Source organism: Lampetra planeri, chromosome 26, assembly GCF_965212315.1.
Source record: "Lampetra planeri chromosome 26, kcLamPlan1.2.h2, whole genome shotgun sequence".
NCBI classification, from domain to species: Eukaryota; Metazoa; Chordata; class Hyperoartia; order Petromyzontiformes; family Petromyzontidae; genus Lampetra; species Lampetra planeri.
This window is the reverse complement of record NC_136132.1, coordinates 12,329,115-12,347,150: the sequence shown is the minus strand read 5'-3', so window position 1 is coordinate 12,347,150 and position 18,036 is coordinate 12,329,115. Positions and strand designations below refer to the sequence as shown.

Sequence of the window (18,036 nt, the reverse complement as noted above, 5' to 3'; positions counted from 1 at the left end):
ACGCTGAGTTGTGACTGCTGCACTCTGAGTTCTGACTGCTGCACTCTGAGTTCTGACTGGTACACGCTGAGCTCTGACTGCTGCACACTGAGTTCTGACTGCTGCACACTGTGCTCTGACTGCTGCACGCCGAGTTCTGACCGCTGCACGCTGAGTTGTGACTGCTGCACACTGAGTTGTGACTGCTGCACGCTGTGCTCTGACTGCTGCACGCTGAGTTGTGACTGCTGCACTGAGTTCTGACTGCTGCACGCTGAGTTGTGACTGCTGCACACTGAGTTGTGACTGCTGCACGCTGAGTTGTGACTGCTGCACGCTGAGTTGTGACTGCTGCACGCTGAGTTGTGACTGCTGCACACTGAGTTGTGACTGCTGCACTCTGAGTTCTGACTGCTGCACTCTGAGTTCTGACTGGTACACGCTGAGCTCTGACTGCTGCACACTGAGTTCTGACTGCTGCACACTGTGCTCTGACTGCTGCACGCCGAGTTCTGACCGCTGCACGCTGAGTTGTGACTGCTGCACACTGAGTTGTGACTGCTGCACGCTGTGCTCTGACTGCTGCACGCTGAGTTGTGACTGCTGCACTGAGTTCTGACTGCTGCACACTGAGTTGTGACTGCTGCACACTGAGTTGTGACTGCTGCACGCTGAGTTGTGACTGCTGCACGCTGAGTTGTGACTGCTGCACGCTGAGTTGTGACTGCTGCACACTGAGTTGTGACTGCTGCACGCTGAGTTCTGACTGCTGCACGCTGAGTTGTGACTGCTGCACGCTGTGCTCTGACTGCTGCGGGTGCCGAGCTGCACTCACTGCCTCCCTGCTGGCTGGCGAGGCTGAGCGTCTTGAGGCGGAACTCGCTGCCATAGAAGATGACGAGGCACAGCGAGTCGTCGATGTCGTCTCCCCAGCGCTCGAAATCCCGCGACTGTTTCCCATTGCGGATCTCCTTGATCTCGCGGATGTCGACTGCCGAGCAAGAGAGGGAGCGGTGAACGTGGGGGGGGGGGGGGGGGCGACTCCCACGGAGCACGCAGCCCCCAACCGGGAGCACCCCGAGTCGCGGAGTACACAGACAGCAACACCACCACCACCCACATCTGTCCCCCTCCCACCACCACCACCCCCACATCTGCTGCTCCAATATCTTCCCTTTCACACGCAAAAATTAAAAAGATAATTTGTGTTACACGTGGTCAGGATCAGAATGTTTACTTAGACTGCAGGAGGAATCCGATGAGCTGTGAAGCTCTTTGTTATTCAGAGATGTTCAGTCTGGGGCGGGTCAGCGAGTAACAACAGCGAGCAATACGAGCAGCACAATAGGAGTGCAACATTGGGAAAAAGGTAAGCAAGTAATTAAATAGAAATAAATTACAAGTAACATTGTTTAATTATAAGTCCGATTGACCAAGCTTGGGCAAGGCAGAAACAACAACAACAACAAAGCGCTCCCAGAGCACACCAAGATAACAGCGCACAGTAGTTCCTCAATTGAATGGCACAGTAACATTGAACCATCGCATCAGCCGCGCCACGTTCTGGGAGGGACGTGTCATTTGAGCAGCATTGCTTCAAAGCAGGTAAACTCTGCACCGGGTTCGACTCGCAGCGTCTCGTCAGCCAAATCGCACCAGCGCTGGCCAACTGCGAGGCGTAGTTGTGCCATGGCTCACACTCTGCGGTCAGAGTGGACCAGGGTACAACTGCGAGGCGCAGTTGTACCATGGTCCATTGGCAGCGTGGCGCGTTCTCACACTCTGCGGTCAGAGTGCAACATTCACCAAACTGTAGACGCCGGCTGGTTGTCCGCGAGTGGTCAAGGGCACAGTATGTGGGCGCTCGGGGAACCGCAGGGCCCACCAAACCCCCCCCCCCCCCCGCTCCGCCCGCCTGGGTCAGGACTCGAACCTCCACGTCTCTGTCCGCTTCTGCTCTCCCTGCGCCGAGCCGCCCACGAGTGGACGGCTCGGCGCGCAGCTCGGGCTGTCGCTCGGGACAACTAACACCGAGACCCAGTCTGCTGCTTCCAATCGGTCTGTCGGGGCCTTCCAGACCTGTATTCAACAAAGGCGGCATTTGTTCAGGCACGGAAACCCTGCGGCCCGGTCTCCACATTCTGGGTCGCATCAACAGAGTCAGGCTCACCGAGACAAAATACTCCCGGATGTTATTGGCAAGGGCACTCCGCCTTCCAAACACGTGGGCCCTCTGTGAGTCCGTTTTTGGATGTGGAGATACAGCACGGATTTGGTAATTTTAAGACCCAGGCCTTTTCCAGAACAGCGCAAATCACTGCCGTGGGAATTGCCCCCTTTGGCCGTGAGGTCTTTCACCCTCGCGAACTTTACCCCCCCCCCCGTGCCCCGCCCCCCATCTCAAATCTCTACGTGCCTCCCACAAGCACCGATCTCCTCTCTCGGGACCAAAGGTGAGAGCTCACAAGGGGCCGTCCATAAATGACGTCACGTGATATTGACCGATGTTTTACCCTTACTCCCCCCCGCGTCACACGGCGTCACAAAAATTCAGATCACCGTCAAATATGACGTCACAAAGCTCTGCCCCCACCCCCAAAACCATATTTGCATTTTGAAAATAAAACATGCTTCAAATCACTTTAAACTATTGTCATTGTAGTGCGTATTTAATGTGGCGCTGCACTCTGGTGTTGTAGGAGAAAACATTTATTAAAAAGGAGGCGTTTGAAAGCTGAAATTTAGCATAAAATTCACTTGAAAATATTCAACGTCTAACTAAAACTGCAGATGTTCAGAATATTATATTGAAATTATCTTATAATTATAAAATATTTAAAATAATTATAAAAAATACTTGAAACTTTGTAGTATAACTAAGCAAAATGTAGAGTATAATGATAACAATCATATATTTATTCCACAGAATGAAAAGCCCTGGTAGAATCATTAAAATAAAAATGTTTCATAACAATTATTCAAAATGTTTACAAAATGTATGCTTCTCCATTCTCTCATGGAGAAGCAAAATGCTCCTTCATGGAATAAATAAAAGGTGACCTTAGTAAATTTAAATAATCAAATAGTTAATAATGAAAATTAATCAAAACTAGTGTTGTTATAACAATTATATTGTTTATATTTATTTAAAGTTGCGCATTTTTATGTGACGTCACATTTCTCAACCCCCCTCCCTCCCTCGTCACACATCGTAACAAATATCTGACCCCCCTCCCCCCCCTAGGTGTGTGACGTCATTTATGGACGGCCCCCAAGTCACTCCGAGGGACTGTCTGATACTTTGCGACACGGCCTATGGTGCCGACAATAAGGGCCATTTCTTGGAACGTCGCCAATTATACGTTTGACCTTGTGTTTTAAGGCCACGCGGCGCGATTCACGAATGTGTTGGGGTTCTCTGGAACCTTCTGGGAACGTCCCGGCCAAACATTACATCTGACGGATTGGCGCTGTTTAACGATGACCGGTAAGCTGGCAATCGTTTTTCAAAATCCACGAGCGGTTCTGAAAGTCAGGAAGTGATCGATCGTCGCCGTGGTAAATGTCGTCATGAAATCACCGACAGGCACGCGCGAAAGTACATACGGCACGGCGGCCGAAGTCACAGCGAGACAAAGGCGGCCGGGCGTGGCGCTGGCCACCCACCCCCTCGTGTGCCCTGTCGGCCTTCCTCTGCCCTCGCTAACAGCACTTGCCACAAAAGTCGTTTAAGGCTATAGGGGGATATTTGTCTTTGTGTGTTTTTTGTATATGTGTATATGTGTGTGTATGTGTAAATGAGTGTGTGTATATGTGCGTATGTGTGTATGTGTGTATGTGCGTGTAAGTGACGAATATCTGAACGGCCCTGGACCTACCCCTAGGTCGACTCCGCCTTAAATTAGTACCTGGCGAGGCGTGTAAACATCATCATTTGGGGAGACAAAGACGGCCGGGCGTGGTGCTGACCGCTCACCCGCCTCGTGTGCCGTGCCCGCCTTCACAGGTGCTACTCGCTAACAGCACTTGCCCCAATAGTCTGTGAAGGCTACACGGGGTATCTTTGTCTTTGTGTGTGTTCGTAGGTGCTACTCGCTAACAGCACTTGCCCCAACAGTCTGTGAAGGCTATACGGGGGATCTTTGTTTTTGTGTGTTCGTAGGTACTACTCGCTAACAGCACTTGCCCCAACAGTCTGTGAAGGCTACACGGGGTATCTTTGTCTTTGTGTGTGTGCGTAGGTGCTACTCGCTAACAGCACTTGCCCCAACAGTCTGTGAAGGCTACACGGGGATCTTTGTCTTTGTGTGTGTTCGTAGGTGCTACTCGCTAACAGCACTTGCCCCAACAGTCTGTGAAGGCTACACGGGGATCTTTGTCTTTGTGTGTGTTCGTAGGTGCTACTCGCTAACAGCACTTGCCCCAACAGTCTGTGAAGGCTACACGGGGATCTTTGTCTTTGTGTGTGTTCGTAGGTGCTACTCGCTAACAGCACTTGCCCCAACAGTCTGTGAAGGCTACACGGGGATCTTTGTCTTTGTGTGTGTTCGTAGGTGCTACTCGCTAACAGCACTTGCCCCAACAGTCTGTGAAGGCTACACGGGGTATCTTTGTCTTTGTGTGTGTGCGTAGGTGCTACTCGCTAACAGCACTTGCCCCAACAGTCTGTGAAGGCTACACGGGGATCTTTGTCTTTGTGTGTGTTCGTAGGTGCTACTCGCTAACAGCACTTGCCCCAACAGTCTGTGAAGGCTACACGGGGATCTTTGTCTTTGTGTGTTCGTAGGTGCTACTCGCTAACAGCACTTGCCCCAACAGTCTGTGAAGGCTACACGGGTATCTTTGTCTTTGTGTGTGTTCGTAGGTGCTACTCGCTAACAGCACTTGCCCCAACAGTCTGTGAAGGCTACACGGGGATCTTTGTCTTTGTGTGTGTGCGTAGGTGCTACTCGCTAACAGCACTTGCCCCAACAGTCTGTGAAGGGGCCTTTGTTGGAGAAAAAAGCAGAAATGGTCGAGATCTGTACGGGCAGCACTTCCCCTGGGCTCGTGGAGGGAGGGAGGGATGGAGGAGGGGGCCACCCATTCACCCGAGCGCGCACGCGAGTTCTCGCGAGCGTTCACCCTCAGCAACTGGCTCCCACAGCACACCCACTCGCAGGATCCCTCCTCACACTCGTCACTCGCAATAGTATTAGCGCAACGAGGACTATTCTTGTACCAACTCTGAACCTTAGCCGAAATCTATCCTCCTAAGCCTAACATCGAAGCACTCCCCCATCCGTCACCATTCCCCCTTATTATTGTCCCTGCCCTTGCCTCCAACCCTGCCCTTGCCTCCAACCCTGCCCTTGCCTCTAGCCTTGACTCCAACCCTGCCCTTGCCTCTAGCCTTGACTTCAACCCTGCCCTTGACTCTAACCCTGCCCTTACCTCCAACCCTGCCCTTGACTCCAACCCTGCCCTTACCTCCAACCCTGCCCTTGCCTCCAACCCTGCCCTTGACTCCAACCCTGCCCTTGCCTCTAACCCTGCCCTTGCCTCTAGCCCTGCCCTTGCCTCTAACCCTGCCCTTGCCTCCAACCCTGCCCTTACCTCTAACCCTGCCCTTGACTCTAACCCTGCCCTTGACTCTAACCCTGCCCTTACCTCTAGCCCTGCCCTTGCCTCTAGCCCTGCCCTTGACTCTAACCCTGCCCTTGCCTCTAGCCCTGCCCTTACCTTGCCTCTAGCCCTGCCCTTGCCTCTAACCCTGCCCTTGCCTCCAACCCTGCCCTTGACTCTAGCCCTGTCCTTACCTCTAACCCTGCCCTTGACTCTAACCCTGCCCTTACCTCCAACCCTGCCCTTGACTCTAACCCTGCCCTTGACTCTAACCCTGCCCTTACCTCCAACCCTGCCCTTACCTCTAACCCTGCCCTTGACTCTAACCCTGCCCTTGACTCTAACCCTGCCCTTACCTCCAACCCTGCCCTTGACTCTAGCCCTGCCCTTGCCTCTAGCCCTGCCCTTGCCTCTAGCCCTGCCCTTGCCTCTAACCCTGCCCTATCCTCTAGCCCTGCCCTTGCCTCTAGCCCTGCCCTTGACTCTAACCCTGCCCTTGCCTCTAGCCCTGCCCTTACCTAGCCTCTAGCCCTGCCCTATCCGCTAAGTTTAACTGAAACCCATTAGAACCTTCGCTTGCCTCCATCTCTATCCCACGAGCCTAACAATTCTCCTAATCTCTCCGCCAAATCTATGCCCTGAGCCGAACCGCGAAACCAAGCTGAGTTCGCTGCCCCCGAGACCGCGGAGAGGAGAAGCGACGAGAGGGAGGCAGGGAGGAGGAGAGGGAGGAGAAGAGGGAGGATGAAGAGGAGGGAGCGGAGAGATTAGGAGAATGATAAGGAAGACAGGGGAGGGAGGAGCGTGTCTAGAAGAGAAAGTGGAGCAAACGAGAAGTCAGGCTCCTCATGCACACCCTGACAGACCGCTCCCGCCTCGCTCCCGTCTCACGGACGGGGCCCACGCCAGAGCGAGTGGCTGCCGCCAGCAGCAAGCAGCACCACTCTCTGCCGAGACCCACGGGGGCCTGGGGACCAGCGGGGGGCCTCCCCCCATCCCCCGAGGACACCCACGTGCCCCCCTCCTGCCCCCCCCCCCCCACCATTTCCCGATTTCAAAATTTTCCCCACGTGCCGTCGACACGCCTACCGACTACCCCACACTGGCTACTGAGTCGACCTAGGCGAGGCCCAGGACCGATTGAGATAATTGTCACCGGTGTTGACCGTGAGCGGGAATCGAACTCTGTTCGCCGGGTTTGTAGCGCAAAGTAGCGCTAACCGCTGCCCCACCGCTCCGCACCTCCACACGCACCCCAAGCCTTGGCTCACGCACGCCTCCTCACAGCGCAGCGGACACGCACAGCCCTTTGCACCTTCACCCCTGCCCGCACGTCTTGCTTCGTGACAATGTTTAATTACCGCATACACCTTGCACACAGCCCCAATAACCCCTCCCTGTGCAGGCAGACGCAACGCGGTACGCACGACCAAGACACGATGGCGTCACGTGGAGTTGACGATGGTTCTGATGATACAGGTGGCGGGGAGCGACCAGCAGTGTCCCGAGACCCCCCCCACGCCCTCACCTTTCCCCTCGACGCGCTCCACCGTGCGGCTCCACACCACCTGGCGGCTCCGCATGTCCACCTGCAGGGTCCGCTTCTCGGGCCGGGCGGAGCGGCGGAACAGCGTGAGCACGGAGCCCAGCTGGAGCTCGCTCAGCATGGAGTTGGCGCCCTGCTGCTTGGGGGGCCGCCACATCGTGGTGCGCGGTGGCGGCGGGGATCTTCGAGTTAACGCAACCTCCACAACCCCCCCCCCCGCTGGTTCCTTTGCTTCGGGTGGGGGGCTGCGTGCTGGTGACACACGGGGGCGCACACAAAGGGGGTCCCCCGAGACTCTGCGATGAGCGTCACCCACCCCGGGGTGGGTTTGGAGCCGTGCGCGCTCGCCGTGTCGCCTTCACCCCCGGGCTGCGCGCTGCGGGGCAATGCGAACACTTCCTGCTGCCCGGCGACCCGAGCTCACCCCACCCCCCTCGCTCCCTCCCCCCTGGGGGAATCAGCGGTAAGGATGCGTCCCAGGCGACTAGGGGGTAGCGTCTCCCCATCGCTGCCGAGATGGGAGTAGCGTCGAGTCTTCCTGTGATAATGCACAATCGATTCGAGAGGTTCGGGCTGCGTAATAATTTGGCAATAGATTTCTGTTGTGAAGCCCTCCACCACCCCGACAGCCAATTACATGTCACGTGGCGTACAGCGTTTAACGTTCCGACGATTTGCGGTTTCCGCTCTCACTGGTTACGCAATATTTGACCAAATTGTTCTTCGGTGTTCGCTCACCCCGAGAACCTGACCAGCCAGGCTCACCCCCTGCTTAGCTTCGAGTGAGACGAAACCCCAGAGAACACACCAGAAGGCGTTCATGATCCACTCCTGCACCACCAACCTCCTAGGCCACGAGCCTGTGCTGTGAATTCCACATTCCGATCGCGCAGGCGAGTTCAGCCAACAGCACAGCCAGTGGCCCCCAGACCTGGATGCGAACCCGTGCCCCCCCCCCCGTGCGGCGCCAGGGAATTCGAGCTCAAGACACAGACGTCGCAGACGGCGGGGGAACACGTGTGTTTATTCAGTAGAGCCACTCTGTCATGGAACTCGTTTTTAGGGTCCTGCCACATGGAAGGTTTTTTTGTTTTCCAGATAGTTCCCAACCAAACCGTGTCCATACACCGGGGAGGTGAGCGGAGAGGAAACTCGCACGACGCCGTCTCGTACAGAAGGCACCAGATGGAGACGAGTCAACTTGCCGTACCGCCTGCTCCTGGCGAAACGGGGAACGGCACCGCACCTCGACCCCCACGCGGAGTCTCACAACACGCGCGTGGCGATCCCCCACCAACCCTCGCTGCCTCTGCATCATCGCTGGACGACAGGCAGCCACGTGCGGGCCAGAGAGCCGCCCATCGGACCTCTTGGTGGACAACGCGCGGCACGACCGGGTTATCTCACGGGAGACGCCGTTCTCTGTCTGGCGAGTGCGGCGTCCCCCCACCCTCCGCCTGGCAGCTCCCATCTCCTTGCTTCAGGCTCCCCAGTGGCAGCAGCATGTGCGCGCACACACATGTACACACGTACCGAAACACGATTCCGCTTGTTTACCCAGGGAAAAAACCTCCCAGAGCTTCAAGACTTTTAAACCAGGAGGGTGCTGCCAACCGTTCGCAGTAGGAGGGGGGGGGGGTATAATATTGCTGTCTGGAATCTAAATTGAGTGATTTGTGGCTAATTGCTCAACATCGGGTAGGGATGTTTCATGGCCAACAGCAGTTGCATTGTTTGAGTGGGGATTTTTTGTTTTGTTTTAAGCTATGGGAGTAAATCCGAGAACCTCCTGAGCAAGGAGTCGAACCCAGGCCCTTCTTTGCTGTGTGGGGCCACGAGCGCGACCCCCGGGGCCCCCTGACCGTGCAACAACAAAACGACAACCAACCCAAACCGATAAACGCACGGTGGTGACATAGTGGAATCCGCCTTCTCATTAACTCTGGGCAAACCGGGGCGGCGGAGGTGGCGGCTCTCATCCCAGCGGCCCGGCGCTCTGCGGCCATTTACGGGAAACAAACCGGTCCTCATTTGGCGTCACCGGCGATGACGCCAGGGTCCGGCTCGGGAGCGCCAGCACGGCTCCCCGTGCGGTAATTTGCATCTTGCGCTCAGCGAGTCGGCGAGGGAAGGGGGGGGGGAGAACGTCTCCGCTGGTATTGCCGGCGAGCCCGTTCGGAGGAACGGGCGTGAGAGTCACCGCGCTCTCAACTCCGGGGTCACCGAATCCGCGAACGTGGTGGGTGGTGGGGGGAAAACGTAACGAGAGAAGCTGTGAATGAGAAGGTTGATGTCACCACCGGGAGGAGGTAGGGCGGGAGGAGGAGGGGTGTCTAGAACACGTAATCCTCATCCACCATCGCGATGGCCCAGGCAAACTTGTCGCGCTGCGTTTTGTTGTAAATCTTCTCGATCGGAACTCCAAATTTCTTGCACCTGGCGGGGCATGACGGGTGCAGAGAGAGAAGGGGGGGGCAGGGGGGACACGGAGATCAACAACGGCGAGAGGCGCCGCTCCGGCACGGTCGCCGCGTGCACGACGGGTCGCTCGGCGTGCACGACGGGTCGCCGCGTTCACGCCGCACCGCTTCTCGCGGAGCTTCGCCGACCGCGGCAAGCGCGTCCCGCGGAGGCTCCGGGTGCCGCCGTCATCCGCCTCTCGCGTCCCGCCGCAAAGATTCCTTCTACCCGACAATAAACGCGGCACACGCACCGCGACGCCGCCGTCGGCAGCGGCGACACGAGCGCGAACAAACTCGCGCTCAACGCGGGCGACGTTTCGGGCGACGGCCCTTTTCCGTAGCGGGGTTAGGGGGAAGGGCCGTTGCACGCGAACGTCGCCTGGCGGCGCGCACGTGATGCGTGCGTTCACGCAGCTCTCACCGAGGAGCCTCGGTGGCCTCTCACCTGCCGAGGTGGCGGCGCATGGCGCTAGCGCCCTCCCGTGGCCACGCGGCTGCCACGCTGGGGCTCTGAGCGTGCGAGCGATTGCAGCGCTTGTTTAAGGAAATTCCTCGCAGGGGTTCCCCTCCTCCTCGACTTTGTCAGGAGGATCCTGACAGGTTTTTCGCAGTAGGAGGCTGCGTGTGACCCCAATTGAGTAATTCGCAGGTAATTTTTCAGCATTTGGAATTTTTGGCTAATAAGAGTCATATTGTGTGGTTTTTTTTTTGCTAATGGGGAGGAAACTCAAGTACCAAGGAAGCAGACCCAAATAGAACAGAGGGGGAGAAAGCACAAACTCCATACACACAAGACACCCGGAGCTGGGAATTGAATCCAGGTCCTTGTCGCTTTGAGACACGCGTGTTACCGCTGCGTCGCCGCCAGGGGCGCTCCTGCAGCGGGTGGAAGTCTCCTGCGGAGGAGGGAAGGCGGAATGTCCCCGCATCGCTCATCGTCTGAACACGCAGGACGTGTCACCTTTGTCAAACATGTGTAGTGACGTATAATGGATCACTACGGCGCCTTGCGCCAGTTACTGATGGATAGGGGAACTGGGAGTGTAGTTGCCCTCTCTGCCAGCAGGGTACGCTATGTCATGGAACGGCCCCCTCGGGGGCATGGTTCTGGTGTATGGCAGAGAGGGGGCATCTGAGGACGTAGTAGCCCGGTTGGCTGGCAAGGGCACGTGACAGGACAGGGTAAGGATGTGGGCCAAAGGTGACAGAAGGGACACGTGGTGTATGGCCCAGAATCTTCTGGGAAGTTCCAGAAGGGGGCGTGGCCGAGGGCGGAGCCAGGCCACGCTGGGGGGCATAAAAGGGAGGTCCCGGGGTCCCATCGGGGCTGTCTGCTGGAATGGAACCCGCCGTGCTACACCTTCTCCTCAGTCTCCGGTCTCCGTGCTCGGCATCGTGGGTCAGGCAGTGTGCCGACTGACCTGACCCGTTTATGTAGTTACGCCGTGGTGGTTACCGGTTATGTAGTTACCCCGTGGTGGTTACCGTTTATGTCGTGGTGGTCGTACAATAAACGTGTTACCTCCTGAGTTAAGTGTGTCTCAAGTGAACCCACTACACATGGAACTAAAAACCTTCGAGAGCCAGAGCTTCCGTCGGTTTGCTACACCTGCTAAAGGTCGAAAGGTCGGTCGCCTTCCTGACCTCTTTTACCGCGACTACCATGGTTTCTGTTCCCATTAACTAAACTCGATGATTCTTCCCCCCCGTCTTTTATCTCATTCACCACACCGTGTTCAACCACCAAACCACCACTCGCTCAATAACCAACCCACGAACTCGCACACCCACCCACCAAACCACTCATCACACTGCAGGTCACAACACTTCTATTTCTGCTTCTTCTTTCTCGCACTACCCCACTTTGGAATTCCCTCCTCACATCATCATCATCTTTTCCCAAGCTCTTACCACGAAAATAACCTCGCTGGATTTAAGAAACCCATTAACCCTTATCCAATACAGCATTGATAGTGCTGCTTGTGGCTGGCCGCTTGACGTTTTGAGCCCCTTGATTTGTGCCGAGCAGCCGTGTTCGTCACGGGAACACGGCAGCGGCGCGTCGCCGTGCATGCCACTTCGCGGAGCCGCCCGCGCCTACTCCCGGGTGAGAGAGGAGATCCGTGGTCGTGGGGGCCCGATGGGGGCCACCAGCCCCCACCCATGGCCCCCCGTTTAGGGTATTTGGTTCGCGGTTTAAAAATTCCACGTGACAATCCACTTCGTTCATTTTGTTGCCAGGTAGCTTCTGAAAAAGAGCTGCCTAGCTCAGTGGGGCCTAACCTGGTAAAATAAAAAGTTTACAGTTCGTTTTTAGTTGCCCCCAACCCACCAGGCGACGGAGATGCGAGGGTCCAAGTAGTTGAGCTTCGAGGTGCCGAGCGCAATCTGCTTGTTCTCCTCCTTGTCCGTGACGGCTACCTCCATGTTGGCCAGCTGCTGCTCGATCCGCTCCACGGCTTTCTGCTTCGCCTCCACGATCCTGGGCGGCACGGGGCGGGAGACGGGGCAGGAGGGGGCGGGAGAGGGGACAGGAGGGGGGCGCGGGTCGGGCCATTTACACGACCTTCACATGCCGAGATGCGTTGGTGCACGCACGTGGGGAGTGGTGGCGCAGCAGTTAGCGCACTTCCATTCCTGCTCACGGTCAACATCGATGGACAAAACATTTCATCCGTTCCAGTGTTTCCTGCCCCTAGGTCGACTCGACCTTAAAAAGCAGCTATAAAGGTCACGTAGGCCTTCATAGCTGCTCGCTAACAAACATTTCCCAACAGTCTGTTAAGTTTGAATGGGGGAGTGGGGGGTCTGCGTTTGTACGCGTGTACACGGATACTCGCGCGTTGCGTTACTTCTGCATCTTGGCATCGTTGTGCCGCTTGAGGTCGACCTTTGCCCTTGCCAGATCGTCTTGCGCCTCGCCCAGCTGCTCCTGTTTGGTGCCTACCTGCGCGGCACATACACACACGGGGCACACACGCGAATGCGGCACACACGCACGGGCCATACACGCACGCGGCACACACACGCACGCTCGGTACAGACACACGCACGCTCGGTACAGACACACGCCCACTCGGTACAGACACACGCGACACATGGTACAGACACACGCGGCACAAGCGGGCTGCACACACAAAAAAGCGTGTGGCGCCACACCCTCGTTTGTTTCCAGCCAGCGTGCCCTCCCGCGTCCGACGAGTGGAGTCACCGTTTACACGACGAGTTCGGTTTACGAGGAGGGCGCGACGAGAGAGTGAAACGCAGGGTGTGCGGGCGAGAGGAAGGAGACACGGAGAGAACGAGATGCGAGGGCAGACGGAAATACTGCAGAGAGAGGCAGCGAGATACCGGCAGACAGAAAGGAAGACTGAGACACAGAGGCACAAACTCACTCGCACACACGTGGACCTCCAACACGTAGCGTCGACGCACCCCAATCCGCCACAACACCCTCACAGGCCTGGCCCGGAGGCCCATAGACCACAAACGGCCCTAAGAAGAGAACCCATTTAGATCCCACTGTGCAGGGCCGCATAGAGGCCCCATGAGGGCCCCGTGGGGAGGGCCCCGTGGGGAGGGCCCCGTGGGGAGGGCCCCGTGGGGAGGGCCCCGTCTCCCGGCCGCACCTTGGCCTGCAGGTTGGCCATGGACTGCTCGTAGGTCTTGGGCGGCGTGCGCTGGTGGTTGCACAGGATGGCGACGGCGCGGTTGGCGCGGTTGTACGACAGGATCTTCGCGGCCACCGACTCGTCCGCTGTGGAGGGTGGGTGGTGGTGGGGGGGGAAAGTTGACAGCAATTAAATATTTTTGTCCCCAATTGGGTTTGTGCGTACGTGGTGGGGGTGGGGGCGTATGTGGTTGGGCATGCGCGCGCGACTCCAATTTAGATTCTCGCTCACGGGCAACATCAGCGGCGATTATCTGAATCGGTCCCGGGCCTCCCCGAGGTCTACTCGGCATTAAATAATTACCCGGTGTGTATATAAACGTCACCACTGGGAAGACAGAGGCGTGATGCTAACCTCACTAACTTCTCGTGCGCAGCGTTGGCCTTCATAGGTGCTTGCTAACAGCACTTGCTCCAACCGCCTGATGAGGCTATAAGGGACATCTTTGTCTGTGTGCGCATGCGTGCGTGCATGCGTTTTGGCGCACGTTTGGTGAGCTCCGCGAGCTGCTCCTGCAGGGTGATGGAGGCGTTGTACGTGCGGAACACCTTGGCCGACAGTCCGTCCATCAGCGTCTGCAGGTGCTTGTTCAGCATCGTGGACTGTGGAGGCGCGGACCCACGCACGCACACACACACACAAGCACACACGCCACCGCACGCACACACACACATCATCGCACGCACGCACACATACGCCACCGCACGCACACACACATCACCGCACGCAAGCACACACACGCCACCACACACACGCACGCACGCATGCACACACGCCACCGCACGCGCCACCACTCACACACAAACACGCCACCACACGCACATACATGCACGCTAACACGTGCGCACACACACACACGCCGTGCACTCTAACACGAAATCCCTGCACCGGCAGCACTGGCGGCGAGGAGCCGGACGGCAGCGGTGCGGAGGAGACGTGTGTGTGCGTGTCTGCGTGTCTGCATGCGCGTGTGTGCGTGTGCGTGCGTGTCTGCGTGTCTGCATGCGCGTGTGCGTGTGTGCGCGTGTGCGCGTGCGTGCGTGTCTGCGCGTGCGCGTGCTCACGTTGAGCCTGTCGAACAGCTCGTCTCCCGGGCACTTGTTCTCCGTGAAGAGGTGCAGATTCTTAAACACCTGAAAGGATGACATCACCACCAACCACGCTCACTCCACCGCTGGGTACAGGCACCCCCCCCTCCCCTCCCCCCGTCATCTCTTGGCGCTGCACCCAAGGCCGTTTCATCGCTCCGTCTCCACGGCGGTCCTCCTGCTGCTACCGTCTCGCTGGTGCCCGTTTCCTGTGCGGTGCAGCACGGCGCGGGTTTCTATTGCGGCGCCTGAAGACGCTGTGCGGATCCATGTGGAGTGCTCTTTGTTTAGGGGGAGGGGCAGGTATAGGGCTCCGTGTGAGCTTGTGGGTCTCTGTGCCAGTCTATGGGTTAAAATGTGAGTCCATGGGTCTCTGTGCGAGTCCATGGGTCTCTGTGCGAGTCCATGGGTCTCTGTGCGAGTTCATGGGTCTCTGTGTAAGTCCATGGGTCTCTGTGTGAGTACATGGGTCTTTGTGTGAGTACATGGGTCTTTGTGCGAGTACATGGGTCTTTGTGCGAGTACATGGGTCTATGTGCGAGTACATGGGTCTCTGTGCGAGTACATGGGTCTCTGTGCGAGTTCATGGGTCTCTGTGTAAGTCCATGGGTCTCTGTGTGAGTACATGGGTCTCTGTGCGAGTCCATGGGTCTCTGTGTGAGTACATGGGTCTCTGTGCGAGTCCATGGGTCTCTGTGCGAGTACATGGGTCTCTGTGCGAGTCCATGGGTCTCTGTGCGAGTACATGGGTCTCTGTGCGAGTCCATGGGTCTCTGTGCGAGTCCATGGGTCTCTGTGCGAGTCCATGGGTCTCTGTGCGAGTCCATGGGTCTCTGTGCGAGTCCATGGGTCTCTGTGCGCGTCCATGGGTCTATGCGTGGTCTCTTTTCCGATGCTCTTGCAACAATAACCCCGCTCGATTCAATAAACTCGTTCAACCCTCCTATACAACGACTTTGACGGCGCCGTTTGTCGCTGGCCGCTTGACGTTTTGGGCCGCGAGGGCCCCACGCTCGGCGGCGGCTGGGGACCCACCCGCTTCTCCACGGGGACCTTGTTGTAGTAGCGGATCGAGTCCTTGCCCAGGAAGTCGAACTCCACGACGTTGTGCTGCCCATCGAGCTTCTCGTGCAGCCGCACGTGCTCCACACGCAGCGAGCAGCAGCCCACCGTGTCCGCCTCGCCCTCGTCCTTCTCGTTACCGGCACGCAGCGCCAGCTACGGGGCCCGCACACACGCACAAGAACACCACTAAGGGGCGGTGACGTCACCACGGCGTTTGCGAGGTGCCCTTTGAGGCCAAGTTAAGTGACGTAGGTCCGCTTGGCAGGAGGCCACGGACATTTCACGTGGCCAACCTCGGTGTGGTTCTTGAAAGACTCCCGAGGGGATGGGTTAGAGGCTGGGTCCACCAAGTGAAATTTTGCCTTCCCGGGGTCTCCAGCACACAAAGACAAAGATCCCCCGGATAGCCTTAATAGGCTGATGGGGCGAGTTCTGTTTGCGAGCACCTACCTATGAAGGCCGGCATGGTACACGAGGGGGTGGGTGGCCAGCACCACCCCCGATCACCTTTGTCTCCCCAGTGGCAATGTTTTTGCATGCCGCACCAGGCACTCATTTGAGGCCAAGTCAACCTAGGGGAGGCCCAGGATCAGTTCAGATAATCGTCACTGGTGTTGGCCGTGAGCGGGAATCGAACTCGGGTCGCCGGGTTTGTAGCGCAGTGCACTAACCATTGCGCCAATACTCCCCACGCGTATGTGTGTATACGTTCAGCAATGGCCTGACAGCAGCTGACGCGGATATAGACACAGACACATGTACGCGCGCGCGCACACACCGTCATCCTCACAGCGGTTTTTTGCTAGCCATTGAACAAAAACGCTCCCCGCATTGCGTTCTTTCAAATGCGCTTTTACGGCTGTCTGGAATGCTCTTCCTTCCGATATTAGGAAGCCACTGAAGCTAAGCACTTCTAAATAATCTAGATCGAAAATCTATTTCTTGAGAACTTATTTGTGTTTATCACGTTGTCCCTTCCCCCGAGCCTCGGATTAGTGCGGTTGGATACGCACGGTGCGAAATAAGTTCAACATACATACACACACATACAACACACATATTATCCACTACCCCCCGCAGACCCCCACCTTGTCGATGAAGTAGAGAGCCACGGCGCACTGCCGCACCTTCATCTCGCGCGATTTCCAGTCCCTGCGGTACTGCTCGCGGATTTGCTCCACGCAGCCCTTGAGCTCCCGCGCCACCTCGTACTTGTGCCAGTCCTTCTCCCCCTGCGGGTGGCGCAAGCGCGCCGCCGCCGCCGCCACCACGAGGAGGGGGAATGATCACGCGAGCGAGTGAGAATTCCGCGACGCGGGTCGGACGTTCCGCGCGAGCCCCAGTGTGCCACCCGCTCACCTTGACCCTGGAGCTGGCGTTGAGCATCACGTACTTGTTCTGGCACTGCACGTTCTCGGTCCAGCTGGCGAGCCAGCTCACCGCACCGTCGTGCCGCACCTCCTTCCACCGGTGGCCCGCGGGGGGCTCGGGCACCTTGGAGTCCCTGCACTCGTCGTCGCCGACATCATCACCACCGCCGCCATCATCATCATCACCAAGACCACCATCGTCATCGCCGCCGTTGGCCATCATCGTTATCGCCGACATCACCATAGCTGCCTCGCCATCGCTACCGACCTCATCATCACCACTACCGCCACCGCGTTAACCATGGGCCTTCGCTGCCCATCGTTCGTCCACCACCCTCACTCTGTACCACTCTCCACCACTACGATCACCATCATCATCATATCACCATCACCGCCATCCGGCTGCCACCGTGCGCACCGCTCTCTCTCACCGTCTCTGCGTCCCCTCTCTCTCTCACAGTCTCTGCGTTCCCTCTCTCCCTCACCGGCTGCAGTTGATGATGACGTCCTCGGGCTGGAGCCGCAGCTTCAGCTTGCCCTGCTTGGGGTGATCGCCGCGCCCGCGGAACAGCCCCGGCGGCTCCACGCGGAAGTTGGCGATGCGCTCGCGGTGCCCGTCCATGGTGCAGTAGCCGTACTCCTCCAGCAGCGCCTCGTTCTTCCTCTTCAGCTCCTGGGCGCAGATCGTCCCCACCGCCACCGCGCGGACGTTAGCGGGACGTCGGGGGCCGGCGCGGCGCGTGCGACCGGCACCGCGCCCCCCGGCCGCCTTTGTCTCCCCGGCGGATGTGGGGGTTACGGCGCCGCTCGGTACCTGCTTCTCCTCCTTGGGCATGTTCTTGCGCTCCTCTTGCTGGGCCTTGAAGTACTCCAGCATCTCCTTGAAGTCGCACTTGTCCAGGTCTTTGATCATCTTCCGCTCGGATTTCGTCATCTCCTGCGATGTGGGAGGGGGGGGGGCACGGCAGTTGGGAATTGGCAGCGGTCGTGAGCCGCGCCACAAACCGCCGCTCCGCCAGTCTCCCCCGTGACTTGGGCGCAACATCAGTGGGGCAAGTGGTGTCTGGGGATGTGCCGGGCCTCCCCGAGGTCGACTCAGCCTGAAACAAAAACCTGGTCGGGTGCGGTTGTTTAACACACCGCACCAAAGACAGGGCACTCGTTTAAGGCTCAGGTGATCTAGGGGAGGCCCAGGACCGATGTAAAATTTAACTGGTCACTGGATTCTTACCGCAGTGTGCTAACCACTGT

The 18,036-nt window shown here is 57.7% G+C and overlaps 2 protein-coding genes and 1 long non-coding RNA gene across 4 annotated transcripts in view; 1 reads left to right on the top strand and 2 right to left on the bottom strand.

Moving 5' to 3' along the window:
- LOC144727764 (1-phosphatidylinositol 4,5-bisphosphate phosphodiesterase gamma-1-like) overlaps positions 1–7,522 on the bottom strand; it is a 44,372-nt gene extending 36,850 nt beyond the window's left edge. The window contains exons 1-2 of the mRNA XM_078606833.1: positions 7,112–7,522; positions 815–970 (exon numbers count right to left, since the gene is read on the bottom strand). Coding sequence (XP_078462959.1) covers positions 815–970; positions 7,112–7,286 — 331 coding nt within the window. The 5' untranslated portion in view covers positions 7,287–7,522. The remainder of the gene's footprint in view (positions 1–814; positions 971–7,111) is intronic.
- Positions 3,277–11,120, top strand: LOC144727770 (uncharacterized). The gene is made up of 2 exons (XR_013587445.1): positions 3,277–3,466; positions 8,228–11,120. It is a non-coding gene; the product is annotated as an uncharacterized LOC144727770 (long non-coding RNA).
- LOC144727765 (DNA topoisomerase I, mitochondrial-like) overlaps positions 8,135–18,036 on the bottom strand; it is a 35,817-nt gene continuing 25,915 nt past the window's right edge. For both annotated transcript variants that reach the window (XM_078606834.1, XM_078606836.1), the window contains 11 exons: positions 17,600–17,722; positions 17,271–17,458; positions 16,775–16,919; positions 16,504–16,647; positions 15,386–15,568; positions 14,327–14,395; positions 13,750–13,864; positions 13,221–13,348; positions 12,444–12,538; positions 11,924–12,073; positions 8,135–9,565 (listed from right to left, as the gene is read on the bottom strand). In XM_078606834.1, the coding sequence (XP_078462960.1) occupies positions 9,463–9,565; positions 11,924–12,073; positions 12,444–12,538; positions 13,221–13,348; positions 13,750–13,864; positions 14,327–14,395; positions 15,386–15,568; positions 16,504–16,647; positions 16,775–16,919; positions 17,271–17,458; positions 17,600–17,722 (1,443 nt within the window). In that variant the 3' untranslated portion in view covers positions 8,135–9,462. The remainder of the gene's footprint in view (positions 9,566–11,923; positions 12,074–12,443; positions 12,539–13,220; positions 13,349–13,749; positions 13,865–14,326; positions 14,396–15,385; positions 15,569–16,503; positions 16,648–16,774; positions 16,920–17,270; positions 17,459–17,599; positions 17,723–18,036) is intronic.